Source organism: Melozone crissalis, unplaced genomic scaffold (assembly GCF_028551555.1).
Source record: "Melozone crissalis strain CALT ecotype California unplaced genomic scaffold, PUWL_Pcris_2 ptg000061l_1, whole genome shotgun sequence".
Classification (NCBI taxonomy): domain Eukaryota; kingdom Metazoa; phylum Chordata; class Aves; order Passeriformes; family Passerellidae; genus Melozone; species Melozone crissalis.
The window spans coordinates 1,006,902-1,030,677 of NW_026535839.1; the positions used below are offsets into that span (position 1 = coordinate 1,006,902).

The 23,776-nt window shown below is 56.4% G+C and overlaps 1 protein-coding gene and 1 long non-coding RNA gene across 4 annotated transcripts; one reads left to right on the forward strand and one right to left on the reverse strand.

The window, feature by feature from the left end:
- Positions 1-1,224: 1,224 nt before the first annotated feature.
- On the forward strand, positions 1,225-23,776 carry FGF1 (fibroblast growth factor 1). Of its 3 annotated transcripts, none has more exons than XM_054288039.1 (4): positions 1,225-1,292; positions 16,978-17,173; positions 20,590-20,693; positions 21,355-22,823. In XM_054288039.1, exons 2-4 carry the CDS (start codon positions 17,005-17,007, stop codon positions 21,547-21,549), a joined length of 468 nt encoding a protein of 155 aa, XP_054144014.1. In that variant the 5' UTR covers positions 1,225-1,292; positions 16,978-17,004; the 3' UTR covers positions 21,550-22,823. The 3 variants fall into 3 exon arrangements, with proteins under 3 accessions (XP_054144014.1, XP_054144012.1, XP_054144013.1); XM_054288037.1 differs by lacking the exon at positions 1,225-1,292 and adding an exon at positions 3,890-3,945; XM_054288038.1 differs by lacking the exons at positions 1,225-1,292; positions 20,590-20,693; positions 21,355-22,823 and adding exons at positions 3,890-3,945; positions 23,561-23,776.
- LOC128944676 (uncharacterized) lies at positions 13,932-16,529 on the reverse strand. Its single transcript, XR_008483821.1, has 3 exons — positions 16,443-16,529; positions 15,729-15,886; positions 13,932-13,982 (listed from the first exon to the last, which is right to left on the reverse strand). It is a non-coding gene; the product is annotated as an uncharacterized LOC128944676 (long non-coding RNA).

A 23,776-nucleotide genomic window follows, 5' to 3' on the forward strand; every position in this document is an offset into this window, starting at 1 on the left:
AGATCTGAATTTCCTGAGACTCATCACGGGGACCTTTAACGAGTTTTAGTCATGCAAAGACTCAGTTTAGGCACCCACTCCTCCCACCACCCGCCGTGGAAGGACACGGTGTGCCCGCAGTGACACGTGGGGACAGCCAGATCCAGTGTCACATCCCTGACATCTGCCCCACATCTGCACGCTCTGAGCCAGGCTGCCCTTCCCCAGTGCCCCACTGGGCCCCTGCAGCTTCCATTCACAGGGTCGAAAGGCACAAATTGGATAGAAATAGGATAAAAATGGTCAGCACTGAGCTTGTGGCACCAAGATGTCCCCAAGGATGTCCTCAGAGGAGACCCCGGGGCAGGCAGGGCAGGATGCCCACAAGATCGGGGCTGCTGCACGTGGGATGGAGCGGCCCTCAGAGCCCCCCTTGTCCCTTCCTGTGCCTGTCCTGCGCTGTCCCCTCCTGTCCGTCTCCTGCGCTGTCCCTCGTGTCCCTCTCCTGCCGGCCCTGGTGGCACCGGGGGCTGATGGCAGCGCCAGTGCTCGCCGCTGTTGGCTCCCCGGCTGCCGCACGCTCCGAGCATATTTTTAATGCATTTATCTGCCGCCAGCTTCCTGCCAGGCTGGGCTGGGGGAAACGGGCACCCAGAGGCGAACGCTGCTGGGACACTCCGGGGCCGGTGCCAGTGTCGGTGCCAATCCTGGGGATGTCGCAGGGCGGGTGGCCGGGCCGGTGTGCTGGGCACAGCCGGGATCCATCAGCCCCCCGTGGCTGCCCAGGGCACGAGGGGACAAAAAGGGCCCTGCGGCGGGCAGGGATGGTAGCAGGGATGGCGGCAGGGATGGCGGCAGGGATGGTGGCAGGCTTTGTCCCCGTGCCACGGGCGGACGGGCAGAGGTCCTGGGAAGGCCTCCGGGAAGGGGGAGGCTGGATTCGATCCTTGTCTTTCACCTGGGCTGGAGTCCAGCCCCAAAATAGCCGTCCAAAAACAAGATCACATGAGAGGAAAAAAATAGCAAGGCGCAGGATTATCCATCCATACTTCCCCGTCTGCGCGGGTGCGGAGCCGCGGCGGCAGCGCCAGCCCCGGGGCCGCTCCTTCCCGGTGCCCTCCCGGTGCCCTCCCGGTGCCAGAGGGCCCTGCCCGGCTCGGGGGCACCGCGGGAGCCGCAGGGGCCGGGCTGTGCCCCCGCAGGCTCCGGGAGCTGGAGCAGGGGCAGGGCGAGCCCAGCGCATCCCTGCCCGCCCCGCTGCCCCCCAGCCCAGCCCAGCCCAGCCCAGCCCTGCGCACCTGGAGCCCGCTCAGGTGAGTTCCTACCCCAGCATCCTGCACTCCCTCCCTGGCACAGCGCACACGTTCCCGGGGCTTTGCGGTGCTGTCCCACAGGTTCCTGAGCTCAGCAGCTCCCCGTGTGCGGTGCTGAGGAGCAGCTGGATGTCCTTTCCTCTGCCCCAGCTCTGGGAGCTGGCTGGAGCGGGACGGGCTCTGCACCTCGGGGCTGCTCCAGCTCCTCCTGGGCTGAGCCGGGCCCGCCGAGGGCTCCCAGGATCATCACAGGAGGGATGGAACAAGGGCAGGACTGCAGGATCTCGAGGGTCCCACTCTAAACGTGCAGGAAGTTTTGTTTACCTTGTCTCTGCTGTGGGACCGTGGTTTGGGGGATGAGGAGGCGCCAGGACAGCGGGGCTGGGCTCAGCTGCCCTCACAGGCACTGCCTGTGCTGGGGCCGGGCAGGGCAGCACCTGCAGCTTCTTCCATGGTTAATTATTCACTGAGCTTCCCAACGGCCCCGGGGGCTGCTACTGCTGGGACTCGGGGCGCAGGGGGCTGGTGGGCGTCAGGCGAGCACAGGCAGGGACAGGGGAGGGACTGCAGCAGCAGCACCCATCGAATCCATCCAGAGAAACTGAGAAATAGCACAGGCACCTGCTGCAGGTGCTGCTGGCACTGCCCAGGCAGGGCTGGACTGGGGAGGGCAGGGGGAGCCAGAGCTGCTGCCAAGGCAGTGTCCCCATCCCTGCAGTGTCCCCCGTCCCTGTATTGACCTCATCCTTGCAGTGCCCTCATTCCTACAGTGTTTCCATCCCTGCAGTGTCCCGACCCCTGCGGTGTTCTCCATTTCCACTCTGTCCCCATCCCTGCAGTGTCCCCACACCTGCAGTGTTCCCCATTTCTGTCCCCACCCCTGCAGTGTCCCCATCCCTGTGGTTCTCGGTGCAGGTTCCGGGCTCGCTGCAGCACGGTCGGTGCCCGGGTTTTGACCGAGCCTCCTCTCCCTCGTGCCCGGCACAGATCCCGCTGCCCAGGTCCATGTTTGCTCTGTGTCTGCGTCGCTCTGGCTCCTGGCTCCATCCCGGAGCCACAGCCTTGGGGACGGGCTCAAAGGACACGAATTTGGCAGGACACCGCCTGCAGAGCGCCGCACCGGGGCTGCCGAGTGCCAGCCACGGCCAGGGGGCAGCCGGGCAGGCGGGGAGGGCTGGGCTGCAGGGACGGGGCAGCCCCGGCACCTCCGAAACAAGGGAGAAAATGGACCAGCATTTCCTAATCTTCACCACATCCTCACAATCCCCCTGGCTTTAGTCCAGGAGAGCCTGAGGCAAAGCCAGGCCTGCTCCTATGTTAGATTCAGGAATGTTTGGTTATTCCTATTTTTTGTTTTCTGAAAAAGCAAGATGAAATCTTGGGCGGGATTATTAAAAATAAAGGGTAAGAAAAAAAGTCTATAGCTATGTCCGGAAAGCTCGGGATGCACCTGCGCTGTGGGAGCGCTCGGAGCTGTCCCCAGCAGGCGCTGGTGACCACGGCCAGCTCGGGAATGTTTTATCCGAAGGTCTGGGCCGCGGGCATTGTCCAAACACGCTGGCTCCACGTGAGCCGCCGCTAAAAAGCCCATTCTAAGCGAGCTTTAGATAACGCAGCCCAAACAGCACCGCATCAAAGGCTCGTGGAGCCCGGCCAAGCGCTGAAATCATCGCTCGGGCTCCGTCAGTGCTTCATTAGCGCTTCATTAGGGCTTCATTAGTGCTGCGGCAGCGACCTCGCACCCCGCACAGCCGCACCCCGACCTGCACCCACCCTGTGAGCCCCGAGATCACCCCTGGCACCCCGACACCCCCCGAGCCCACCCGTGTCCCCCAGCACGGGCAGAGCCCGCACGGTCCCCGGGCTCCAGCGCCGTCCCCGGGGACGCGGAGCTGCATTTCATCCGCCTGACAGCGCTCCCGAACACTTCGGCTTTTAAGGCCAAGCTCTGCCGGTGCCAGCGGAACGCGGCCGTGCCCGGCACAGCCCCGTGGCTGCCCCGGGCCTTTCTCGGCAGCTGCCCCCGGGAGGGCAGGGACCCCTCTAGGAATGGCAGGGACCCCTCTAGGAATGGCAGAGACCCCCATGGGGAGGGCAGGGACGCCCTAGGAATGGCAGGGACCACCCTAGGGATGGCAGAGACGCCCATGGGGAGGGCAGGGACGCCCTAGGAATGGCAGGGACCACCCTAGGGATGGCAGGGACCCTCATGGGGAGGGCAGGGATCCCCATGAGGAGAGCAGACACCCCGTCCCCGCTGCCCGGGGCTGACTGCGGTGAGGGAGGTCATCGCGTTCCCGCAGAGCACTGAGACACCCAGCGCCGCAGGAATGTCCAGGGCCGCCGGGAAGGGAAAGGCAGGGAGGGAAGAGGGGCAGGGAGGCCGATGCAGCTCCGGCTCCGCGGGGTTTGCCCGCTCCTGGCGCCCCCTGCTCCCGCAGCCGCGCCCACTGCGCTGCCCGGGGCTGGCGGTGCCGCAGGTCCCGGCCCCGCTGCGGCTGGACGCGAGCAGCCTCCCCTTCCCTCCCCCCGCGTCCTCCCGCCGCTCCCCCGCCCCAGGCGGCTCCTCCTCATCCTCACCGTCCCCGCTCGCTCCGCGCCGCTTCTCCCCGCGCCCTCGGGAGCCGCCGCCGGGAGCGCCGCGCAGCCGCCGGTAGGTGCGGGCGGGGGGCGGCGGGAGCGGGGGCTGAGACCCCCCGAGGGCCCCACGGAGCCCCGCGGGATGCTCAGACACACCCCGGGGCACGGAGGCTGCGGGATCCTCCGGGATGCCCGCGAATGCCCAGGAGATGCCCGGGGGATGCTCTGCCAGCCCCACGGAGCCCCGCGGGATGCTCAGACACACCCCGGGGCACGGAGGCTCCGGGATCCCCCGGGATGCCCGCAGATGCCCAGGGCATGCTCTCTCAGCCCCACAGATCCCCCCAGGGCACGGGGGGGCTCCGATGTGCAGGGTCGGGCTGGGATGTGCTGAGGCAGCAGGTTCCTTCCCCGGGGACAGCTTTAGGGGGACAGCGTGATGCTCCCCCCAGCTGGGACAAACCCCCCAAACCCTGCAGGTGCCCCCAAATCCTGGGAGGGAGGAGTGGCTCAGTGATGGCAGCATCATTCCAAATGACAATCTGCAAATTACTGCAAATTCTCAATACAAATCTCCAAATTACTGCAAACTCTCCTGAGGCTCTGGATAGAAGCAGAAGCCCAGATCAGAACTTGAATAGAAATATACTAAAACCCAAATATTTAAAATGGCAAAACACAATATTTGGACAATTAAAAAAACCCCAAACCAAACAAACTAAAAAAACCCCAATCAGACAGAACAACAAACAGAAAGGAAAATCGTTGCAGTGACACAGCACTATAAATGGTTCATTTTTGATGCAAAATAAATAAATCACAGAGCCATAGAATGGTTTGGGGAAACCACAGCTTCTCTGGGCAGTTAGGTATGATTAGGGATCCCCAGACCACGTTGGGCAGGGGATGAAGCAACCAGGATGGTGGAAGGTGTCCCTGCCATGGCAGGGGATGGAACTGGATGGGCTTTAAGGTCCGTTCCCACCCAAACCATTCTGTGCTGATTCTATGATTTATAGAATTTATAGAATTTATAGAATTTATATGATTTATGGCCAAAACAACACCACAGGGATTATCCTGATGGGCCTGACAGCCAAAACTCCTCATCACCAGCACGCTCTGAGCTCTGAGCTGCTCTCAGCCAAACAAAGATGCCAAACACAAATTTCTGCAGGCTGGAATCTCCCCGGCTGGGGGTGCAGGTGTCAGGCTGAGACTGTGGGTCCACATGTCCCCATCGCCCCCTTCCCTTGCCAGCACCTGCAGCCTCCCGGCTCCTTTGGGCCTTTTGGCAAAGGTGAAACCCCTGACAGGGCAGCAGCAGCTCCCTGTCCCTGTCCCCACCGTGCCGGGGTCCTGGGCTCCACTTGGCTCAGCTGGTTGGGAGTGAGGGCAAGGAGGCAGAGCCAGCTGCATCAGGAGCTGCCTCAGCTGGGAGGAAGATCAAGGTCTCAGCAGTGGGAGGAAGGCCAAAGTCATTTAGGGAGCTCAGGAGGAAGGGTTGATCCCCTGGGCTGGGTGGAGCTGGAGGAAAGTTTATCCAGAGGGCTTGCAGAGCTCTGGGTCTGGCTGGAGCCCTGGGGAGAGCCCAGCTCTGTCCAGCCCAAACCCCCAGTGTGCGTTCCTGCAGAGCCCAGCTCTGTCCATCCCAAACCCCCAGTGTGAGTTCCTGCAGAGCCCAGCTCTGTCCATCCCAAGTGTGAGTTCCTGCAGAGCCCAGCTCTGTCCATCCCAAACCCCCAGTGTGAGTTCCTGCAGAGCCCAGCTCTGTCCATCCCAAACCCCCAGTGTGAGTTCCTGCAGAGCCCAGCTCTGTCCATCCCAAACCCCCAGTGTGAGTTCCTGCAGAGCCCAGCTCTGTCCATCCCAAGTGTGAGTTCCTGCAGAGCCCAGCTCTGTCCATCCCAAACCCCCAGTGTGAGTTCCTGCAGAGCCCAGCTCTGTCCAGCCCAAACCCCCAGTGTGAGTTCCTGCAGAGCCCAGCTCTGTCCATCCCAAGTGTGAGTTCCTGCAGAGCCCAGGCAGGGGAAGCAGGGCTGACCCGGTGTGCAGGAGAACAATTGGACATTGTGCTGCCTTATCACCACCAGGGAGCCTGTCCTGCCTGAGGAACCCATTAAACTTTAGACCCCTCTTTGGGCAGCCTTCCCATGTGTCTCATGTGCCTCTTCAGCCTCCCAGCCCTTTTCACCCTCCACTATTTTGTCTCTACTTTTCTTTTGGCCTCCCACTTTATTTTGGCCTCCTGCCCTTCTCAGCCTCTGCATTTCTTTCCCCCTCCCACACTTTCTTGGCCCTCTACCATTTTGCAGCCACTGTTTTCTCTGTCCTTGTTTTTATTTCTGATCAATGTTTTTTTTCTCTTGCACTCCTCGGCCTTTACTTTTTTTCCTTGCCAACCTTGTGACTCCAATTCCTTGTGACTCCTCCTTCTCACCTTTAGCCTCCATTTCTTTTTCAGTCTTCCTTGCTTATTCCATCTCCTGTTTTTTGTTTGCCCCTTCTTTATTGCCCTCAAAACACATTAGAACTTGTTGGATCTTACAAACCCTTTTAGTAAATATTCCCTGAAAATAAACGTATATTCCCAGGAGGTAAAAGCTGCCCCTGGGTACCAGCACTTCTCCCTCCTGGGCACAGCAGGTACTGACTCATGGCTGGGGCATTTTTAGGAATCCTGTGCACATTGGCTGTCAGTGCAGATCTATTGGGGATTATCCTGGGGCTTGGGTCTGCCTTTCAAAGAGAACCCTCACATCAGAAATCTCTTTGCAGAAGGATTTGTTGAATACCAGTTCAGGGAGAGACAATGGCTCTGTCCTGGTCTCTGCTGGCTGCAGGAATCCTCCCTCTCCCCCTGTTTGAAAGGTGCCTGACTCAGTGTTCAGTTCCTAATTCTTCCTTGTTTCCAACACTAGAATCTGTTGGTTTAAAGCTGTTGGAGAACCAAAGCAGAGGCCAGGGCCATGCAGAGCAGCTGCAGCAGCAATCAGTGACTTGCAGGGTTTATATTCCCCAAATCTGTCAGTGTTTAACAGGGCAGGTGGCACTGCCCACCCAGGGATGGGCACCTGTGCCTGGATCCCAGGCAGCTCTGGCCCCCAGCCCTGAGGAGGCAGAGACAGTCTGCACCTGGCATCTGCAGGGACAAAACTGCCTGCCACAGCTCCTGCTTTTCCCTCTAAACCCTTGAATAACAAGAGGGCTTAATTTCCATCTGGTGAAGGTGGCAGAGAAAGGCTGAGACAGACTCTCACAGTGCCAAGGTCAATATTTAGGAATTCCCTTCAAGAACAGCTAATTCACAGCCAGAGCTAAATAAAGTTCTACTAACCCCAGCACAGCATCAGTAACATGCACCCATGGTCCAGCTTAAAGCCTGACCCCTGTTTTAATGAGGTAACAACCCCCATTCTGCTGGGTCTGAACTCAGGAGTGAGCTCAGGGGAACCCCCTCGGAGTGAGCTCAGAGAACCCCTTCCCCTTCTGTTTGTGCTTTCCCTACCCCCAGACTCTGTCGCTTGCCCAGGGAAGGCACCAGACTGAGATGGCTGCTTGGGAGAGGACCAGGCTGGGATCCCACAGGCAGATTCCCAAGCCCACAGCATCACAGCTGGCAGCAGTCCCTGAGGACAGGGCAGAAAGGGGTGTCACAGGCTGGCTGCTGTGCCCAGGTACCACTGACTCACAGCATGGCATCTAAAACCCTTCTGTACCCCTCAGACTCCTTTTGGGAGTGGTGTTGTCTGCCCTGAGCCGTCCTCCCAAGGGTTTGCCCACTGCCCACAGCAGTCTGGACACACAGTTCATCCATGACTCACAGCCCACTGCTGCTCACAAAGTCTGCCCTTGCTCCTGGCTCTCAGTTTAGGCCTGGGTGTCAGCCTTGAGCTCGGATCTTTCCTTTATACTTGATTCTCTATGGAAGTTCAAATCTTGGACAGAAAGCACAAGTATTTGACACCAATTAAAACACCCTCCCTTCCCCTTCCCCAGTATTCCCATTGCTGCAGGGTGTTCACAAAAGCTCCCACATGATGGGCAGTTACTGGCTGCCAGACTCCAAATGGGAATTGGGGAGAACACACCTACCCTGCTGGGATGTGATCCTCCCCAAACCACGGGGGATGCCCACTGACTGCCCAGGGATCCCAGGGCAGGGCTGAGTGTGCAGCTCAAGAGTGAGGAAAAGGTAAAACCCCACTGGGGTCCTGGTTGCGGCACTGCCAGCCAGGCACAGGGGGCACAGCAGCTGCTGATCCCCACACTCTGCCTGGAAGTCACAAAGTTTTTGGTTTAGTGGGGTTTTTTTCTACTTAGACAATCCAGGGCATCTTTCTGTCTTGATTATCACAAGCATCAGAGCAGAGCAGCTGTGGCTGCCCCTGGATCCCTGGCACTGCCCAAGGCCAGGTTGGACACTGGGGCTGGGAGCAGCTGGGACAGAGGAAGGTGTCCCTGCCATGGCAGGGGACATGAGGTGAGACTGGATGAGTTTTAAGGTCCCTTCCAACCCAGACCATCCTGTGAGTCCATGATCCTTGGCTGCATCCCCGTGGCCCCAGAGCAGCTGTGGAAACACGGGCACAACAAAGGCCACGGTGTCTCTGAACTCCCACTCAGGAGCTGCAAATAGCCAGCGTGGGTGAAACCTCAGGGGCTGAGCTGCAGCAGGCTGTTCAAATTGCAGCCTTCCGTCCTGCTCTGTGCCCTTTGTGGTGCTCTGTTGTTTACAGAGATGAGAAGGGGCCAGAGAGCACCCAAACACATCCCTTCCCTCGGAGGGCTGTGTCATGGAAAGCCAAGGCAGGGCTCTGTTTTCCTTGGAGCAGTGGCTGCCCTGCCTGCCCCTGCTGCTGGCACACAGCCTGTGGGCACACTTGTCACAACGAGGGCCAAACAGGTGCCCAGCCCTGCAGGGACACAGGTGTGCCCCTGTCTGGGACAGCAGGAGCAGCATTAGGGCTGCGCCTTCCACGGGCTCTGGCAGGTCCCAGGGAGTGACTCAGGCTCCTTCCTAGGACTGAGGGTGACACACAGAGGGCTCGGTGTCCATGGCCACCCACTGCCACCAGTGAGAATTCCCCCATTTGTGCCTGAAGAACACAAACAGAGCAGTGACCTGTCTGCCTCCTCAGACCACAAGAGGTGGAGATGCACAGCTGCTCTCCGTAGTTTACCCCAGTGACTACTCAGCCACACTAATTCCAGTTTTTTTGCTGACCCACTCATCTCCATTTAACAAGATTCAGCCCTGAGCTTGCCTTGCTCTGATCTTTCATCTGAAACACTCCTTGCCCACTCCTACGTGCTGCAGCTTTTCACTGGAAAGAGTTTTCTCCAGTCCCAAAGTCATGCAGATAAGAAAATTATTATTTATTGGAGGAATTTCCTGGTAATAGCCATTATTAACTCAAGCTTTTATCACACTGTTATTGAGCAACAGCCTAAGCTCCTTACTCAGGCAGCTTGGAGGAAGAAACTCAGGGGTACTAGAGACTGAATTTAAAATGAGACATTGGGCAACAGAATTAAGAACAGGATTCTTCCAGCCAGGCTTACTTAGATGTTACAAAGAGCAGCTGTACAGCCCTTACACAAACATTGCAGGATGAACACCATTAACTGCCTGCACATTTCCATGGTAAATCGCTGCTGAGCCTCTGGTGAGCCCAGAAACCCCAGTGATTTTCCCTGGAACACCCAGAGCAAGGCTGTGCTGGAGGAAGTTGGATTTCTGAGCGATGCTGTGTCTGCTGATGGTTAACCACCAGGATGGATGTGGGCTTTCACTTGGCCTGGGGATGAAACCCTCGATTCCAGCATCCTCTGCCTCCCTGGGGAAGGACGGGGTACAAAGGCTGAGCCCAAACTCAAATCCCAGTTTGAAGCTGGGGCCAACCCTCGGCTGGGCCTGGCCACCCTTCAGAGGGGCAGCTGCAGGAAGGGCAGCCTGACAGCGTGTGAGCATTCCTGGTTTTCACTCCCTGAGCAGCAGCAGCAGCCTGGGAGGGGCTGGGCCCTGAGGGTGGCCAGGACAGAGGGACGGACACAGACACGTACCTGAGCAGGGCTCAGCAGAGGGGTGGCACTGCAGGGCTCACAGGGGACATGGTGCAGCAGGAGAGCCAGGCCACTGCTGGCATTCGCAGCGCAGAGGGAACTCCTGGGCTGCAGTTTGTCATTCGGCGCCGTCCGTCTGTCCGTCCGTCTGTCCGTGGGTGTGCGGGGCAGCCACACCTGCAGCGCCAGCCCAGACAGCCACAGTGGGCTCTGTGGCCTGGCTCTGTGCCCTGCATGGACAGCGGGGGTGGCACAGGGACAGGGGACAGGTCACTGCAGTGTCACTGCACGGGGACAGAGGAGAGGTCAGTGCAGTGTCACTGCATGGGGACAGGGGACAGGTCACTGCAGTGTCACTGCACGGGGACAGGGGAGAGGTCAGTGCAGTGTCACTGCATGGGGACAATGGAGAGGTCAGTGCAGTGTCACTGCATGGGGACAGGGGACAGGTCACTGCAGTGTCACTGCATGGGGACAGGGAGAGGTCACTGCAGTGTCACTGCACGGGGACAGGGGAGAGGTCAGTGCAGTGTCACTGCATGGGGACAGGGGACAGGTCACTGCAGTGTCACTGCATGGGGACAGGGAGAGGTCAGTGCAGTGTCACTGCATGGGGACAGGGGACAGGTCACTGCAGTGTCACTGCATGGGGACAGGGAGAGGTCAGTGCAGTGTCACTGCATGGGGACAGGGGACAGGTCACTGCAGTGTCACTGCACGGGAACAGGGAGAGGTCAGTGCAGTGTAACTGCATGGGGACAATGGAGAGGTCAGTGCAGTGTCACTGCACGGGGACAGAGGAGAGGTCACTGCAGTGTCACTGCACGGGGACGGGGAGAGGTCACTGCAGTGTCACTGCACGGGGACAGGGAGAGGTCACTGCAGTGTCACTGCACGGGGACAATGGAGAGGTCAGTGCAGTGTCACTGCACGGGGACAGAGGAGAGGTCAGTGCAGTGTCACTGCATGGGGACAGGGAGAGGTCACTGCAGTGTCACTGCACGGGGACAATGGAGAGGTCAGTGCAGTGTCACTGCACGGGGACGGGGAGAGGTCACTGCAGTGTCACTGCATGGGGACAGGGGACAGGTCACTGGGAAGCCAGGCACAGGCAGGTCCAGGCAGGAGAGGTGCCCACAGCCCTGCCCATACCCGAGGTGGCAAACCCCAAACAAGGGTCCTGTGCCTGCTGCATCGTCCCTGAGTCCTCAGCAGCACAGAGCTGCCCTCCTCCTCCTCGGTGACAGGGATGAGACTGGTGTCACTCGTGGCACCTGTCAGTGGCTGCTCCAGCCAGCCCCACGTGCTGGGAGGCAGCAGAGCACAGGAGCAGGGACCAGGCTTGGCACTGACCTTGGCGCAAGGCTGGGAGAGGGAAAGGGCACCTGGAAAGGGCAGACAGGACCTGCTGCATCCTGGAGGGAAGGGGAAGCCCGGGGTGCTTGCGTTGCCAGAGGTGTCCCCTGGGTGTGCACATCTTCAGCTGTAGGGACTGGGCTTTGGTGATTCCCTGTCCAGGTGTTCTCCCCATGTAGAAGGTCCCACACACCCAGTGTCCAGGTGTTGTCCCCACCCAGCAGGTCCCACACACCCAGTGTCCAGGTGTTGTCCCCATCCAGCAGGTCCCACACACCCAGTGTCCAGGTGCTCTTCCATCCACACACCTGGCTGGCTCGGGGAGGGAGGGCTCCAATTCAGGACAGGTCCAATGGGATCCGTGGGTCTGTGTGTGCAGCCAGGGCTGCTCCTGCTCGTGTCCCTGCTCCTGCTCTGAGCCCAGACAGGACACAGGGACAAGGCCCTCCTGGCACAGCTCCTGCTCTGGGGCTGCATTTGCTCCTGGGGCTGGAGCTGCAATTAAGTTAATCACCGGATGGCCGAGGGCCGTGGGTGGGAGGTAATTAGAAAGGGGAGGTAATTAGGAAGGGGAGGATGCCTTGGTTTTCCTGCCTCCCCACGGACAGCACAGCCTGGTGGGAGGCTGCCCTGGCTGTCCCAGCAGCTGGGCTGTCCCGGGCTCAGAGCTCTGGAAAAGCCACACCTGGCTTGGGGCAGGGATGGGGCTCCCCTTGGGCATCCCTGAGGGCACAGGGCTGGGATTACCCTGTCCCTCTCTGATGCTGCTGTGTTGGTCATTCAGCAGGAAACTGCTGAAGTTTCAGCTTTACAGCCCCTCTGTTCCACCTGCCACAAATCCAGTGAGACTGGGTGGGATGGCTGTTTTCTGGTGGAGAGCAGCAGATGATGACAGCTGGCATTAGTTAAATTGATTTTTATGCTTTTGGTTGCACTTCACACAACATATTCCACTTGCAAAGGCTAAAACCTGGCTGATAAATACTTCATTAAGCAGTTAATCACATCACTAGAGATAAAATCACCTGGCCATAAACAAGCCTAGAAACGAGCCAGTGCATTCCACTGATAGTCACAGAGTGATCTATTACATATTTATCATATGCTTTGCCTAATCATTTATTAATCTTTCTCAGAGAATGTACAGGCCAAGGAATTCGAGCTCTGCCTTGCACTGCCAGCCTCGGGAGGGGAGGCAGCCCCTGCAGGCTGCCCATGCTGATAACCCAGACCCACCAAGCTGCTTCTGCAGCATGAGGAAACCTCTGCCTGTGTCTAATCCTCCCCTGGATGAGGAAATCCATCCCATGAAATGGTTCTCTAAATCTTGGTATGAATAAAATCCCTGTTCGTCTGAGAGGTGTTTGTTCCACAAGCCCAGGTAGATCTCAGACTGCCCCAAGAACCACAGGAACCCCTGGGAAAGGCAATTCAGAGCCTGAATTCCTTAAAAATATTCCACCTGTTCTAAATGCTTTCCATTCCACATGGAGTGTGTGAGCTGCCTGGGAGGTGACAGTCACAGTGGGAATGGGCAGGGAGCCCATCAGGAGGTGATGCTGTCTGATCCCAGCTGAGTCACACGTCCTGGAACAAACTGCATTTCTGCTTTAATGGAGAAAATAACACTTTCCAAAGTGAAAGCAACTGGAGTGTTTCCACTGAACTCCCCAGAGCCAGGTTCACGAGACACTGATCTCATTACCCAGAGCTGGACAAAGCCTCAGGACACTCCTGGGTTTAGCAGCTTCTCATCTCTCTGGAGCTCTCTGTGTGATCTCTCGTTGATCATCTAAATGACAATTGTGATTAGCTGCACTTTTCATCACCATTTCCATCAGAGGCCATGCAGAACATTTCTTGCCAAACCTACATAAAAGATTGTGTCCAAAGCCAAGGAAAATATTGATGCATTTGAATCAATCCAATCTCGTTTTAACCCAGTAGGTGAGAAACTTCTGCTTTCCTCCATGTAGTAGCCAGGTATTTCATACCCAAGGCAAGAAGGCTCACCTCAACTGGCTACCTTTGGGGTGCGTCTTTGCTGGTCACTAAATCTGTGCCACAGGAGCCATAGGAAAAAAAAAAGCCAGAAAAATTCCTGGTAATTCTGCAAAAACCTTTTGGACCCTTAGGAATCCCCCTCATTTCCACCAACACCACCTCTGTCATGCAAACAAGTGCTGTGGGGTGAAGTCTGCACAGCTCTAGGGCAGAGAGCAGAGGTTCCCTCCATGGCTCCCAGTGTGTGCTGCTATTGCAGAGCTCGCAGCCTGACATTGGCAGCACAACCAGCCCTCCGTGCTCAGTCAGATGCTCGCAGAGTTTGGGATTTCACATCAGAGCCGCTGGTTTGGCCAGTGATAAAGTTTGGAGCCGACCCCAAACTTCTCAGAATTTCACAGCTATTGCAGCCCTGCCCTGGGCTCCTCTCCCTCAGAGCTGCAGGGAGCAGCACAGCGCAGCCACCAGGGCTCAGCACGACCTGGATCAAATGGGTTTTTTTACCTTCAGAAATTATTTCTGGTCCTTTGGGGTGCTGACACCTCCATCCAGGAGGAAGAGCTGGGTGCCTTCAGCTCCCCATGCTGCAGATGGAGCTGGGGCTGTCCTGGGGCTGTCCTGGAGCAGGGCTATCCTGGCTGCAGCCCCCAGGGATCCTCCTCTGGGATTTCTCTGTGCACAGAGCTGGAGGAGAGAGGAGCCACAACCACAGCTGCTCCAGATCCAGTCCTGGTGTGAGCAGGGAGTCAGAGCTCAGCAGCAGCCATGCCCTCACAGCCATCTCCTCTTGGAATGTTTTCCTTTCTCCATGGGGCACCCAGTAACCACTGCAGTGTGGTGTCTCTCAGCCTTGCATATTTGAACAGCTTTCTGTTCTGCTTTGAGCTGTTTAATAGCACTGTTGGGCTCCTACCCAAAGAAATAAGGCCCTTTATGTTGTCTTTGGTTCAGGCTCTCTCCCTCACTCGAGCTTTTTAATTCCCATAAAAACCTAACATGTTCCTGCCAGAAGTATAATGCTAGGGCCATGAGTGGTGGTGTTTGTAGAGGAACAACTCCATGGCCATAAAGTCTGAGAACAGCAATAGTATTTAGCACGGGGAGACAAGGGGAGTGGAAAAGTGTTCATGAGCTTTGCTGGGGCACTCAGGGCAGCTGGCAAGCACTGGGGTCTTCCTAAAAATAGCAAAAATAACCTTAGAGGAAATCAGTGATGATGAAGAAGCTGTTTGCAGTTGAGCTGCTCTGGTCAGGCTGTCTGGAGATGCCCTCAGCCCTTGAGGTGGCTGTGGTAGAATCCAGGCTGCTCTCACTCCTGCCTGCGGAGTTTGCTGAGATCCTGCTCAGAGCCCTTGGATCTGGGGTGTTTGCTTCTCAGTGCCACCCATCATCAACCCAGGAGACCTCTGGGTGCCTTTTACCCTCAGATAAAGGTTCAAGAACCTTTTCCTGGTTCTAGGAAATGACCCAATGATGATGTGGATTAAAGCTCAGTGGAGGAGCAGAGCCCCCTGTGCCACCCTGGGTGATTGGAGGCTTTCCTTCAGTGAGAGGCTGGCAGCTGGCAAGGAAGCTGAGCTGCTGCTCTATGGTGTCTTGAGAGAAAAATGAATGTAGGGACCAGACACTCTATGAAAAAATTTCACCTGACAATAGTGTTAAACAAAGATTTTACATTTGGCATCACCTGCTCTGGACACCTCCAGGAGCCACAGAGCTTCTGAGGCTGCATCTCCAGTCTCATGGCAATAGGTGGGGCTGGGGGCTGCCACTCCAGACAGCACTTCCCAAAACCCCAGTCTGTGTCAAATGGGGGCTCTGAGAGCCTGGAGTCTGTGCACAAAGCAGAGCTGGTGCAGAGGCTGGGGGTGCTCTCACCAACAGCCACACTCTTCATCTCCAGGGATTCATCCTTAGCAATCCAGCTTCCAGAGGCTTTTATTCTCTGCAGGCATCTGGGATCCATTTCCAGGAGTAATTTCCTCTTTTTGCAGCTGCTCTTGCAGAGCTTTTTAAATACTGAGGAGTTTAGAGCTGAGTGTTTAGAGATTGTCTGTGTGTGTACATGTGTGTGAGTGTGTGTGCTGCAGAGCTGCCACCCTCAGTCTCTCCCAGGGCACTCCAAGCACCACAGCAAACCCACACAGTGTGGTACTGGCTCCATCCCAGTAGCACAACTCAGTCCTAGAGAGACATTTTTACAATCTATAAACACATACAAACAGTGACTATAAAATATTTTCCATAATATAGCTGTGGGAATGCATGACATTTAAAGAAACTTCCTGCATCTAGATTTATTCTGTGCCTTGTCTTTTTCTGTTCATAAATCCACTGCTCTCCAAGCACTACAGAACTCTGTGTATGAAAGACAGAATGAATCTGTGGGAGATTTTAAATGTAGTTTCTAGGCTGAAAACATGACTGTACCTGGAATATCCGTGGGACTCTGGCCCCATCTGTGGCATCTCCTGATGCCACATCTGTGAGGGCACTTCTGTGACAGCATTTCTCACTTCCCAGCCTCCAACCTCCACAGCATCCTTCTTTGATTGGTCTGGAGATGCCTTCAGGTTTTGGCACAGCATCTGCTTAAACACGGATTGAGACCACAGCCTCCAGCAAAATGAGGTTTCAGTATGATCCTTCATTAGCACAGCTTGCTCCAAGCCCCAGTGTCCAGCCTGGCCTTGGGCACTGCCAAGGGCTTCCCCACCCTCACAGGGAAGGATTTCTTCCCAAATTCCCAAAATCTAACCCTGCCCTCTGGCAGCGGAATTCTCCCTTATCCTGTCCCTCAGATCCTTGTCCAAAGCCCTCTCCAGCTCTCTCAGAGCCCCTTCAGGCACTGACATGCTGCTGCTTGACTCATGGCATATCCTGGACTCAAAATTCCCATTTCCAAATGCTGTTGATCAGTGTCTGGGTAAATCTGCTCAGCCTGGCAGTGAAAGCTCCTGCCCATCTCCCACCACAGCTAACACACATCTCTCTGTGTGTCCTGACCTTTTCCATCTGCGTCCTGGGCAGGTGAGCTGCAGAGTGCCAAGGGATGAGCAATATTTACACCTGACACACAGTGGGTGTTGCAATTCCTGGTCATAATTGTGTTTGAGAGTTATAATAGTGCAGAGAGAGTTTTACCTGGGCTCCCTTCCCGCCTCCTGCGGGTTCCAATCAGACACCGGCTGTTTTCCAAACTGCTTTTCTGAGCGTGTAATTTTAGCCTGCACGTCAATAGAGAGGAGAACAAAAACAGAACTCACCGTGATCAAATTAAAGAGGCCAGAACCCCTCCTGCCAAGCCCCACCCGGCAAGGAGACAGCCCCCCACACCTCCCACGCTGGGGAGCATCCCCTGGGCTGTGAATCACCAACGGGACCCCCGGGATCCCTCCTCCTTCCCTCCCTGCTGCCTTTAAAGCTGGGCAGCAGCAGCAACGTGTGCCAGCACTCGGTGTCACCCCTGTGCCAGCATTCGCTGTCACCTCCGCTGTCACCTCCCTTGCAGCCCAGCAGCAGCAGCAGCAGAGTGTGCCAGCACTGGTGTCACCTGCTGTCCCCTCCCTTGCAGCCAGGAGCAGCAGCGTGTGCCAGCGCTCAGTGTCACCCCTGTGCCAGCGCTCGGTGTCACCCCTGTGCCAGCGCTCGGTGTCACCTGCTGTCCCCTCCCTTGCAGCCAGCCCCGGGAGGAGGAGGCTGCGCGATGGCCGAGGGGGAGATCACCACGTTCAGCGCCCTGACCGAGAAGTTCGACCTGCCCGCGGGCAGCTACAAGAAGCCCAAGCTGCTGTACTGCAGCAACGGGGGGCACTTCCTGCGCATCCTGCCCGACGGCACCGTGGATGGCACCCGGGACCGCAGCGACGAGCACAGTGAGCAAACCGGGGGGCTCGGGGGGCTCCTGGTGCTGGGGTTTCATCAGCTGGGGACGGGCAGCTGGGGAAAACGGGGTCTGGATGAGGCTGGTGTGACAGCGCATCTTCCAGGGACTGAACACATATCCCAAGGGCCAAACACACCTCCGGGGGACAAACACACATCCAAGGGGACAAACACACCTCCAAGGGGGACAAACACACATCCCAGAGGCCAAACACACATCCCAGAGGCCAAACACACCTCACAGGAGACAAACACACCTTCTGGAAGCCAAACACACATCCCAAGGGACAAACACATCTCCTGGAAGCCAAACACACATCCCAGGGGCCAAACACACCCACAGCTGGGATCCAGAGCAGGGGAGGTGTGAGGTGTGTGCTGTCCAAGTGCAGATTTGGAGGACAGCAATAGATATCTCCAGTGTTGAACCTGGCACTGGCTTCCCCTCACAGAGGCAGGCAGACAGACAGACAGACAGACAGACACAGGGACACACAGGGCTGGCTCACACGGGGAGCTGCCCAGGCAGGGGGGCTCAGGGCAGCCTGGCATCCCACACACACAGCATCACATGGAGTTCTGTGCTGTCCCTGCATTGCCAGCCCTGTGCCAGAGCCCTTCACTCTGTCACCCTGGGCAGGGTGTCCCCTCAGCTGTCCCCACCCCTGCAGGCAGTGACCCTGGTGGCTCCAGCCCGTGGTGGGACACTGGCACCCCTGCTGGGAGGAGATGTTCCTGCAGATACCAGCGCTTGTCCCACCAAGGAATCATTGGGAATTTAAAGCTGTTTGTGCTCTTGCATCACCAAAAACTCTTCAGAGGATTTTTTAACCTGCTGGGCACACAGCAAAGCTCCTGCAGGGCTCTGTGGGCAGCAGGGCTGGGCTCTGCTCTTGGCAGCTGCCTCTGGGTTCATATCCTGAACATTTACTGGAATGGCACCAGGCCCTGCCAGGCTCCTATCTCGTTGGAAGGAAGGGCTGGGAGGAGCCAAGCCAGCCTTACAAAGTGCTAAGAAAAGCACTTTTATTTTCTTTAAACCACAAGCACACATGTGGCTTCTCCCCCAAACGTAACCTTTCCTCTGGCTATTGTTGTGTTACTGACAGGCAGTTTAGAGCCAGTTTTAATTACAAACACTGTCTCCCCAGCACGAGGCAGTGCTGGGGAATGGATGAAGATGAGCTCCCTGAGGCTGGATAAACACAGCGTGCAGCTCCAGCCTCCAGGCAGGAATAAACCCAGCAATAACCCTCAAACCTCTGGAAAGGCTGGATGATCCCAAAGATCTGCAAGAGACAGGACTGGGCTCACAGACACACCAGGAGAGGTGGTATGAGCTCAGGCAGTGTCTCTGCAGCATTTTCCAGAGGTTTTGCTGGAGTCAGGAGAGGTCAGGGTCAAGATGGGATCTCCTGGGACACGGGGAGCCACCAAGGCCATGAGCCCACTCTGGTGCCCTGGCCCAGGCTGCTGTCTCACAGCATGGATGCTGTCACACAGCCCAGCCCTTTTCCCTCTGGAAAAGCAGATCCATCACCCTGGAGAGGTGCCCAGGGCTGCCCTGTGCCCGAGGGCAGGGAGGGCAGGCAGCTCTGTGTCCCAGCACCTCACACCTCCCTGCTGCTGGCCCAGGCCACACGTTTGCGATCCTCTGCCAGAAAGGAACCTCCTGTAAATGATCTCACAAACTGGGATATGGGAACACACTAATATTTACAGAGGAAACTCCTGGAAGGGCTGAGTGCCAGCAGAGCAGCCCTGGGGAGAGGGACCCTGCTCTGAGCACCGCGGTCCTGTCCCTGCACCTGGAACACGATGGAGCTGCTCAGATCATTCCCTGGTGTGCGAGGGAGCAGCCCAGACCAAGGCTGGCACTGTGGGACATTGTCACCCAGCTGGGACAGCACCTGCCAGCCCCAGGAGGGACAAGGCACAGGAACACCCAGGGTTCATTGGGAGGCCAGAGGGGACAGCAGCGTTCCAGCTGCACCAATGCTCTGCAAGCTGTCCACGTGCATTTTGTTCCAGGCAAATACCAAGGATTCTTATTTTTCTCTCAAATGGCCTCAGAATCAGGAGGATCTCTAAGAAGAGAGAAGGATTCACTCTCTCTAAACCTTTGTTGTCCAGCCCCACATCAGGATCCACTTCCCACGTCCTTGTTACGGGCATTCCAAGCTTGCACCAATAGAAAGAAATCTTACCAGGACTCTGCAGATTCTCAGGATGAAGCTCACGCTCATCTCGACAAAAACTCTCCTTTTCCTGCTTTCATCCCATTTCTTCATGGAAGGAAATCTCTGTACAGACCTGGAAGAGAACCTGAAAGAATGAATGCACAAGCTCCTTCCTCTGGACCTGCTGTTCTCCCTCCCTCTGTGGCAAAAAACCTCAGCATCCCATTGGCAGCAGGAGGGTCCTCACTCCCCTCTCTCAGGACAGTTTTTAGAGCAGTGTCACCATTTCCATCCCATTTCCCCCCTTTCTCCCTGGACTGCTCCTGGGCCGGGTCCCAGGTCTGCAGCCCCTCAGGGGATGCAGGTGGGCTGGGGTTTTCCCAGTGCACATCCCCAGCCTGAACCAGGCATGACAGGGGCCAAGCACTCCTGCAAACCTGCACCCACACTGCGTCCTAATTAATGTCATTTACTGAGCAGGAAATGCCAAACATGAAGGATGTGAACCATTACATCAAAGATTTCACTGCAATGGGTGTTCCACCAGGCCAAGAGGTAACACTGCCTCTTACCTCATCTAAATAAGGATAAACAAATTAAATATAAACAGGAAGGAAGGAGCTGGAGCCGAGACATCCGTTCATACTTCATTCCAACCAACCTAAATATCGCTGTTATAAATCTCAGGGAAAGAAGCTGCCTAGGAGATGGGAAGAGCTGGAATTTGCAAGTCACTGTGTCTGCAGCCACAACCTTTTCCATTTCCCCATTCTCCATCTCCAATGCTCTGGATAAATCCAGCTGCAGCAGACAGCTGGGTGGGATGCTTTGGATCAGGGGATTGCAGTCTGCCCATCCCTGGCTTAGCTCTCAAAATACTCCTTCATATGTCACTCCTTAAGTGTCTTGTCAAACCACATGAGAAATTTGTAAATTAGAGCCAGAATTAAAACCCCAATCTCTTGTGTCCCATTCCAGCATCGTAACCAAAAGGCTGTCCTTCCTTTGATGTAAAATAAGGGGAAAAATTGGTCTTTGGTTCCTAAAGGATGGCTGTGGGATTTCTTTGAAGAAGAGGGTACAAGGAGACGCTTTTATTACACACTCTACTGTTTCCTATAAACTCTTTATAAGCCAGACTTCAACAAAACACCCCGCTAAACTTCCTGGCAGTTTTTCCCCCCCTTTCCCTATTTTCCTCTCACTGCTGTTTTGTTTTGCTCCAGTCCAGCTGCAGCTGAGTGCAGAGAGCGTGGGGGTGGTGCACATCAGGGGCACCCAGTCGGGGCAGTACCTGGCCATGGACCCCAACGGGCTGCTCTACGGCTCGGTAGGTGTGGGATCCCCTGGGAAAATGCAGCCAGGGGCAGGGCTGCAGGCATCTCACAGCTGGGCAGTGCAAACCACAGCTGGGCAATAGCTGGGCTCTGCTTGTGATCCCGGCAGCTGCACGGCCACTCTGCATCTGGCTTTATTTTGGGGGGACATAAATGAATTAGCAAATAATGCTGTTTACTGCCCTGCTTCTGACAAATATTGTATTTCCTATCTGACACTTGATAAATATTGTGTTTCATACCTGGAGCAGCAGCTGCCACCCAGTGTAGGTGTCCCTGCCCATGGCAAAGGGCCGGAGCTCAGTGGTCTTTAAGGTCCCTTCCAACCCAAACTGTTCTGGTTCTGCACTCTGAGCCTGCAGCTGCCACCACAGTGCTCAGGGCCAGAGCAGGAGCCAGGGCCAGGAGCAGTTTATGGAGCACGGGGCTGATTTAAAGTGCCAATTAAAATTCCCAGGTCACAGATACCTTGCTACAGGAGTGGCCCAGGGGAGTAAATCAAGGCCACCTACCCCACAGTTTAAATAAGAGCTTTACTGGGGTGTGGAAATGTCAGGGGCGGGTCTGGATGGCATCTCAGAGGGGAGAGCTGGGCTGGGATTGTCACAGCGGGAGCATCCCCAGCTCACTGTCCTTCCCGGGGCTCTCTTGCAGCAGTTGCTGGGTGAGGAGTGTCTGTTCCTGGAAAGGCTGGAGGAGAACCATTACAACACCTACGTCTCCAAAATGCACGCGGACAAGAACTGGTTTGTGGGGCTGAAGAAGAACGGGAACAGCAAGCTGGGCCCGCGGACTCACTACGGCCAGAAGGCGATCCTCTTCCTGCCCCTGCCCGTCTCTGCCGACTGACACCCACCCTGGAGCTCAGGGACGACCCCAAACCCCAAACCCAGCTGCTGCTGCCTCCTGGAGCTCAGCAGAGCTCCCAGCTTTCGGTCAAGGCTTTGCCAAATCTGCCAGAGCAGAGCCCTGTGCTCTGCACCAAGCTTTGCAGAGATGAGGGGATGAGTCCTGGCACCCTCCTGAGGTCCATGGGGTTCCATCTCCCCCTGCCCTCAGCTCTGTGCCATGTGTGCCATGACCCTCAGCTGTGTGTGCCATGTGTGCCATGACCCTCAGCTCTGTGTGCCACAACCCTCAGCTGTGCCCATGTGTGCCATGACCCTCAGCTGTATGTGCCATGTGTGTCATGACCCTCAGTCCTGTGCCATGTGTGCCATGACCCTCAGCTCTGTGTGCCATGTGTGCCATGACCCTCAGCTGTATGTGCCATGTGTGCCATGACCCTCAGCTCTGTGTGCCATGTGTGCCATGACCCTCAGCTCTGTGCCATGTGTGCCATGACCCTGCTGCAGCTCCCAGGGCCTGCCCTGGGCAGGCACCCAGAGATGTGCCCGAGGTTCCCCAAGAAGCTCACATTTTGTGTCCCCAGGCATCCCAAGGCAAAGCCTCCCTGCTGCTGTGTGTTAATGTATTTGTCCATCCAGGTGTGTAGCTTCTGCCATGCCCTCGAGCAGTTCCAGATTGCACCATCAGTGCCGTTATCCAGGGCCAGCCTGGTAAGTGCCAGCTGGGCAGGCTAAGCTGAGCTAGGCAAAGCTCCAGCCCCAGACCTTGGCGTCCCTCACAACACCAATAGTGTGTATTTTGTGCTAGTACCTGCCGTATGTTATTTGTATTTATTTATTGAGTAAATATGTCTCTTCTACGAGCTGTGGATCAGTCATTCCAGGCACCTTGAGGCTGTCCCAGTGAAGATGGGGCAGTGGCAGTGACTGGTGTGAGGGTGTGAAGTACCACAGCAAGGGGCTGCACGAGGGGCAGAACATCACTCCCACTCCCAGAGGATTCCTCCCACTGCCTCCGTGTCTGGCCAAATGGGGCTCTAAAAACGGCACTGAGGCCCCTTGGTGGCTCCCAAACCCCATGAGAAGTTGATTTCTCCACTGCTGGAGCAATGAACATCTCCCAGGCAGCTCAAGAGCCACTCCTGCCAGCTGAGAACATCACCAGAGCACCACCCAGAGCACCCACAGCTCCTCTGGAAAACCTGAGCCAGGGACTCACCACCCTTACAGGGAAGAATTTCTCTGTAATATCAAATCTAAACCTCCCATCCTTCATCTTAAAGCGTTTCCCCTTTGTCCTATCCTGCCATCGACAGGGACAAGACACAAGTGCTCCCTGCTCCCAGCAAACCCGATCAGCCATCCCACATGGAGGAAGGAATAAAAAGCCGCCTTGCATATTTCTGCAGCAGCAATTAGCCACTAATTGCCGAGCTTTACAGTTGCTCTGCTAATTACTGCACTCCTGAACTTCTGCACTTGCTGCACAAACCTTCTCCCCAGCACTGATAGCATCTCTGTACTCCCAGGGCTGCCAGGCAAACAGGAGCTGGCACGGGATGGTGGAGCCACAGCTGGGAAGGAGCATGTGCCAGGCCCTGGCACCCTCCCACCTGCGGGATCCACAAGGAAATAGAGAGGAAATAGAGGGGAACAGAGGGGAAAGGTGGATTCTGCTAATCCTGCAGGTCCCAGCTGCTCCTCCTGGCCGAGAGAGGCGCCCAGACCCTGCCTGGCCCAGCTGCTCTGGTGGGCACAGCGTGGCATTCCCATGGCAAACACAAAGCTGGGCTAGACAGGGGGATGAGGACAGCCAACAACACCCACACTGCTCAAACACAGCAGTCACCTTCCCTGCGAGAGGCTGAGCTGTCACTCAAGTCAAAAAAGTGAATTAATGCATGAGCAGGAGATCCAGGTTTCTAATTAAACTGGAAAGTTGGACCGTGTAATGCTGGGTTTAGCTGGGCTGTCTTGCAACACCTCATTAAGCCAGGGCACTCTCTCGTTAGGCTGCTGCTGCTCCGAAACCGCCCCCGCAGGTACGGCTTGACACCCAGCTGGGGAAAAATGTCAACACCTGCTCTGGAAAATAATCTCCGGGGAAGCCGCAGTAATTGCTTCAGACAGACGGACAAGCCAGCATTGCCCAGAGAAACCGCGCTCACCTCGGGGTGTTTGTCCTTAGCGTGAGAGGCAAAAAAGGAAAGTTATAAGATTTAATAAAA

What these genes read in the sequence shown, in the direction of transcription:
- FGF1 (XM_054288039.1), top strand. Translation starts at nt 17,005, where the DNA reads ATGGCCGAGGGGGAGATCACCACGTTCAGCGCCCTGACCGAGAAGTTC. An exon ending in GGACCGCAGCGACGAGCACA is followed by an intron (nt 17,174 to 20,589) that starts GTGAGCAAACCG and finishes GTTTTGCTCCAG; the next exon opens with TCCAGCTGCAGCTGAGTGCA. An exon ending in ACGGGCTGCTCTACGGCTCG is followed by an intron (nt 20,694 to 21,354) that starts GTAGGTGTGGGA and finishes GCTCTCTTGCAG; the next exon opens with CAGTTGCTGGGTGAGGAGTG.